The sequence below is a fragment of the Formica exsecta genome, unplaced genomic scaffold, assembly GCF_003651465.1.
Source record: "Formica exsecta isolate Colony F162 unplaced genomic scaffold, ASM365146v1 scaffold466, whole genome shotgun sequence".
In the NCBI taxonomy this organism is placed as follows: Eukaryota; Metazoa; Arthropoda; class Insecta; order Hymenoptera; family Formicidae; genus Formica; species Formica exsecta.
In genome coordinates this window covers 68480-75146 of record NW_021851896.1, presented here as the reverse complement: position 1 = coordinate 75146, position 6667 = coordinate 68480, and the positions used below count along the sequence as shown (strand labels likewise).

Here is a 6667-nt window from a genome sequence, read left to right as displayed (position 1 = left end):
TAAATGGAACATGCCGTGGCAAAAAAAAAAAAAATCTAAAATACGTGGGAGTAATTAATAAAAGACCGTCAATTGGAAATCTTGATACTCTCTAATGTTTCTTTTTATTTTGCTTTATTAATATTAAATATTTTTAACTCTTTTGATTGTTAAAAATATTTAATATTAATAAAACAATATTAGAGAGTATCGCGCAAAATTTCAAATTGACCGTCTTTTATTAATTATTCCCACGTATTTTAGAGATTTTTTTTTTTTTTTTTTTGCAACGGCATGTTCCATTTACGTTTGTTTCACAAACGCTAATGTGAATTAATATTAAATATTTACTTAAATATTTTTCCTAATGCTGCTAATATCTCAGATATCCGAATATTTCAGATACTATCTACATATACCCGAGTATTTATTAAATTTATTAAAATATATACATTAACATTCATTTTTATTCAATTGATTAGGAATAATTAGTTATAAGCGGTAATTTTTTATCTTTGCAGTACATCGATAATCATCGATAATGTCAATACTTACCTTTTGTTTAAATACTAAAAATTGTATAATTTTTGGATCTTTTTAAACTGTGTCTTTCAACATTTGTATATGTCCATCAGTTTTTGTTTTTTTTTCTTTTTTATTGTGTAAATTTCTTTAATTTCTTTAATAATAACAGCAATAGGGGCTCAGGATAAAAATAATTAAATAGGAAAACCATTTAAATTTTAGAATTTTCTAAAATTTAAAATCCCAATAAATATTTTTTGTACCTTGTATTATGAACATGTTTTTATGCTTGGCTTTTATCAGGAGTGATCATCAATTATCGACAAACATGTTGACAAACATGTTGAAATGGAATAATAATAGCGATAGGCTCAGGGTAAGAACAATTAAGTAAGAAAACTGGCAGATAAGAATCAAGGCGCAAGTATCGGTGCGCGAACTTATTATTTAAATTTAAATTGTAAGTTAAATTTTATTAACTAATTTGCATTAAAAATATACGTTTTAGACTATTTTTTGATCCATCTCTTCAGCATGGATATAAATATATAAAGATTAAATTGGAATTTTAAAACTTGACATACACAACATTTGCAGTTGCAGTCAAATTTCGAATTAAAAATAATAATCAGAATTTGAATTTTTAATTTGAAATTTGACTGCAACTGCAAATGTTGTGTATGTCAAGTTTTAAAATTCCAATTTAATCTTTATATATTTATATCCATGCTGAAGAGATGGACCAAAAAATGGTCCAAAACGTACATCTTTAATGCACATTAATTAATAAAATTTAACTTAAAATTTAAATTTAAATAATAAGTTCGCGCACCGATACCCGCGCCTTGGCTCTTATCTGCCAGTTTTCCTACTTAATTGTTCTTACTCTGAGTCTATTACTTTTATTATTCCATTTCTTGATGTCCCTTCCTTGTCTCTAGCCCGCCTATCTTTTTGACATAAATGAAACTCATGCTGTGTCAACATGTTTGTCGATAATTGATGATCACTCCTGATAAAAACCAAGCATGAAAGCATGTTCATAATACAAAGTACAAAAAAAAATTTATTGGAATTCTAAATTTTAGAAAATTCTAAAGAACGAGACGCATAACTTAGAGTTTTTTTATAAAGCTTTAATCATGTACTGCTAATGTATGTTTTTCAAATAATTTTCGAGATTGCCGAAATAATATCTTAAAAGGCTCTAGTCAGTCTAAATTATTTAAAAATGTTTTCTCTTCTTTAAATCTTTCCTAATATTTGACTGACTTTCCTTGATATTCCTTAATGATATTCTGTAAATTATTTATGCCGTGCATTCCTTATTTCAATAGAATATATTTTTCTTTAAATCAAATAAATGTATATATATCTTATCTTCTTCTCTTGTCATGATAAAATCGAAATATTAAATACACAAACAAGGCATGTATAGTTTTTACATATAATCATTTTTTTGATAAAATTATATATAAAGTTCGTCGATTTAATAATTTTAAGAGAAGAAATGAAATGAAGAGAATTATTTCGTCCATATTTGCCACATACTTAAAGAAATTATTCAAAATAAAGATATTTGTCTCTGCGACTTTATCAAGTTGCAGTGGTTGTGCTATATGAAAGGTATTTCGCAGGTTGGCATCGTCGCTGTGCCACCACGTTAGTACTCTGCTGGGATTGCGATGGGAGCTCAGAGGCAGGGAACACCTGGAGAAGGACAGGGCATGCATAATCGTGGCGAATCATCAGAGCTCGTTAGATATACTGGGAATGTTCGATCTATGGCCGGTGATGGACAAATGCACTGTCGTTGCCAAAAAAGAAATTTTCTATGCATGGCCGGTCGGCCTCTGCGCATGGTTGTGCGGTCTAATTTTCATCGACAGAATGAATTCCGAGAAAGCGCGATCCGTGCTCAACAACGCCACGAAGGAGATCAGGGACAAGAAGGTAAAATCTCGTGCGTGAATCGCATTGATTATCAACCAGCTTTCTGCTACTTTCAATGCTTTGCAGATCAAGCTGTGGATATTTCCCGAAGGCACCAGACACAACACCGGTGAGATACATCCTTTCAAGAAGGGTGCATTCCATGTCGCAATCAGATCGCAATTGCCAATACTACCGGTTGTATTTTCCTCCTATTATTTCTTGTCCGCGGAAGAGAAGAGATTTGATTCTGGTAAGAAATTGTAAAGTTAAAAGTACAGAATAAAGGAAAGCTGTCGGAAAATTAAAAGAAAGAAATTTTTATCTAATTAAATTTTAAAGAATTATTTTCAAAGATATAGATCAGTGATAATTTTATTTTGACAATTTCACGCTTAAAGTTTTTAATAAAAATTTTATTTATATTATAATCAACAAAATATTTCTTTTTGCAAACTAGAAATTTTGCGCCAAATTTTTGAATTTTTCGAAATTGTTTAGACAATGTCCATTAAAAGATGAAAAAAAACAACTTGTAGAAATAATTTTTTTAATTATTCAAAAATATAGATAACGTTATCAGAAGCATTACATTTTATTTGATTCAAGGACACATTCTCGTAACAACGTTGCCACCTATTTCCACGGAGGGACTCAGTACGGACGATGTGCAGGAATTATTGGAGAAAACACGAAGTGCCATGAGCGAGGTGTTTCATGCGATGAACCGCGAGATCCAGCTCTCCCTCGCTGCAGGTAAGTCGTATGCTGAATGATCGCCATCCGGTGGACTATAACGAGCAACCTCATCTTACAGGGAAATAAGAGAGAGAGTAAGCAGATACTCTCTTACAAGAGTAGCGAATAAGCCTCCGCGTGGGAACCAAAGACTAAGTATCTGCTTAACGTTCTCTTATGATATTATTTTAATTTATATTTTAACATCTCTCCAGAGTGAAGATAGATAACGTTAAATTTTATATACACATTGTATACATTGTACATTCTTCATTCCTTCTTCTTTATAAATTTATAAATTTATTTTTAGCTGCGCCAATCACGCAAAAATCTAGACAGCTTTTTCTGTAATTCTTTCGTTCACCTAGCTAGTTACCAAATTTTATCATTGTTGTACAAACGTCATTCGTGATACGTGAAAATTTATATATGATTTTCTTATCATAGAATGAACAAAAAATTGTTTCAATTTAAAGACATACATCTTGAAACCAAGAAAAAAATGTACAAGTGGTGAAATAAGTATAAAACTTAACAAAATTATATGCTGAAGAATTATAAATATCACTCTTAATTAATTAGATATAAGTTTGAAAAACAGTGTATTGTGAACTATACAGTATTCTTTATCATATGCAAATAGAAAAAGAGAAAACATTTGACATGATTTTTCGTGGAGTTACGAGTTGTAAATATGATTCATTAGAATGCATTTTGTAAATTGTGGGAACATTGTTAGCATTTATACGTAACAGATTCACTAAATTATATTAGATATATTTTGTTATATATACATATAAGGTACGCTTCTACATTTCTACTTGTCTCTTTTATGCTTCCACTTGTTTTTATACAGATATTCTCTGTGTGAATGAAGATATATATAACTATAATTACAGAATTACAGAAGAGCATTTTAATTTTAAATATCTAGAAGAAAATTCAATTTTTACACATTATTGTTTAAGCGATTTTTTAAATATACATTTCATTGTAAAATTTAATTGTATTGATTGTTGATTTATTTATTTTTTAGTATATTATATAATCGAGATAAAATAAGAAATAATATTATACTAACTATAGACTAATATTAAATTTGAAGCACACATTATAGTCACATCGTACATATGTGCAGTGTACATACATTTCCACTTATTGTTAATTATGATTGCGACGAAAGATTGATTGTGACTGATTATGACCATCTTTTAGATATTAAATTTAATTTTCCGGCATTTCTTAGTGTGTTTGTATGTTTATATATGTCTATTGTATTTAATTAACATGTTTGTCCCTGTTTTCTATAATTGGGATGAGATACGATATCCTATGTAAAGTCAATGCTTTCTTTTACATTATTTCCTCAAACTAGGGGGACTGTGTTCAGTTTATAGCATAATTGACATGATGCTTTACTGATAACTTTTTGCAATCTACAAAAAGAATATCTTATTTAGTGTGCTAGTTGCTAAAGAAAACAAACTAGTTAATAAAGCATTGCGTCAACTACGCATTTATTTTTCTTCCGAAATTATCGCCAGATTCGGTATAACCTTTAATAGCACATACAGATATACTATTAAAGATTATATATTCTATTATACATATATTCACTAATACGTCTTTTGCGTTTTCCAATATTATACATTACAAAAACAAGATAGATTTGGTGTAGAATTATAAACGCTTATTCACAGCCACAAAGTCCTCTCTAATCCAACTATAGTATTGCGAATAACATGATCATATGATCGTTTAATTATTAACATGACTTTTGTATTGTGATATTACGTTTATATTTTCTATGTCAAATATCAATTTTCTCATAAGCTATAATGATAGTTGCAACATAATTCAAACAATAGCATGCTAGAAAACCTAGTGTTTGTTTAATCACTAAATAGTCCATTGCATTGACTTTTGATAGCTTTCTGTAATCTTATGAATCAAGATAATCAGATAGAAGATTTCTACCTAAAATGTACTATACAGATATAGATATTTCAAGATATCGATTATCTCTATGACTTGTCAAATATTCTACAATATGATTAATCCAATTGTAAACTATATAACTTAAAAATATCATATATAAGAAAGAGCAATTTATGTAGAAAAATTGACATAAGCCAAGTTTTAATAATTACTAAAGTAACATAATATGAAAATTCATACAATGAAACATATATCTTTTAAGTGCTATTTATAGACTTTGTAAGATACACTTCTGTTGTTGCAGCTGTTGTATTATGTGTTACTGTAATATTATGACATTTATTTTATCGTTGTGATTATATAAGCTCTGCAAAATTGCGCAAATATTTTTATATTATGACCAAAATGAATTGAATCTAACAGTCATAGCGAAAATTATACTTAATCTCATTTATCGGATATTTCTTGGTCAAAAAACAGACGCATTTCGATAATAACGTATTCATACACGAAAGAAGCATCGCGATAGAAGAATGTAATTTTTATTGAGAATACTATATTTGTAATTTCTAAAATTCGTGTTTTTCGATCACATTAGGTACAATCGTGTAACCATACAAAATACTTTCACGTTAGTATTATCTTCCTGATGAACGAAAAAACGCACAATTTTCAATCAAACGCATTAACGCTGCGTTTAATGTACGATTTCTAGTGTAATCGAATAATATTTCGTGCATGAATAAATTTGGAGTAAAATTTTTGCGATTTGAGGAAAAAATCTATAGAACTTTTTTTCGTATTTACATATATATTATCAACATCTATTCTTCTTCTGGAAAATAAAGTAGGTTTTATTATTAACTCTCTTATCAACGTGTCGTTTAATTATGAAGATAATTGATCATAAATACGTACGTAGTAGTAGTGATTCTATATATCTTTAAACAATGTTTCATTTAACAAAAATATCTATACATCAAGTCATTTATCATTTCTGTGCCAATGTGCAAAGAACAATTGTGTCACACGATAGTTTATATATGTGACTAGCGCATCATTCCATTTTTACTTCAATATAGATAGAATTATAGATAGATAATTTGTTGAACCCCATTTGTGATGTTATCATTAATATTCACTTTAATTGATCAGTTAATTTTATATCATGACAAATGCACAGCCCAAATATGAAACTCTTTGAAATAAGAAATAATAAGTCAACTTTACATATTATTTTATGTTCTTCCACGAAATAATCAATCAATGCAATTGATACATTTGCATTTAAAAAAATTTAAATCTATGTCATACGAATTCTTTATTTGCCTGTGAAATGAGAGCCATACTGATCGAGTTTATTGATTATATTTTGTGTATGTTATACCGATTATATAAATAATTGCAATGTAAATTAAGAGATGGTTTGCAAGAGCAGATAAATAAAGATATTTGATTTTAGTTAAGAGTATATTATTTATCTCTCCAATGACAAACATACAAAGATGGCAAAGATGAAAGTGGAAATGGCAGCAGCACACATACAATGAATCTT

General features: G+C 28.6%; 2 protein-coding genes across 3 annotated transcripts in view; one reads left to right on the top strand and one right to left on the bottom strand.

The window, feature by feature from the left end:
* Positions 1-6571, top strand: part of LOC115241094 (1-acyl-sn-glycerol-3-phosphate acyltransferase alpha) — a 9073-nt gene extending 2502 nt beyond the window's left edge. The window contains exons 2-5 of one of the 2 annotated variants that reach the window (XM_029816652.1): positions 2142-2457; positions 2524-2689; positions 3046-3192; positions 3254-6571. In XM_029816652.1, coding sequence (XP_029672512.1) covers positions 2142-2457; positions 2524-2689; positions 3046-3192; positions 3254-3261 — 637 coding nt within the window. In that variant the 3' untranslated portion in view covers positions 3262-6571. Of the gene's footprint in view, positions 1-2141; positions 2458-2523; positions 2690-3045; positions 3213-3253 lie in introns of those variants that run through there. The other variant, XM_029816651.1, reaches the window with a different exon arrangement.
* LOC115241095 (calcyclin-binding protein) overlaps positions 1-6667 on the bottom strand; it is a 16344-nt gene that overhangs the window by 1533 nt on the left and 8144 nt on the right. The window lies entirely within an intron of this gene.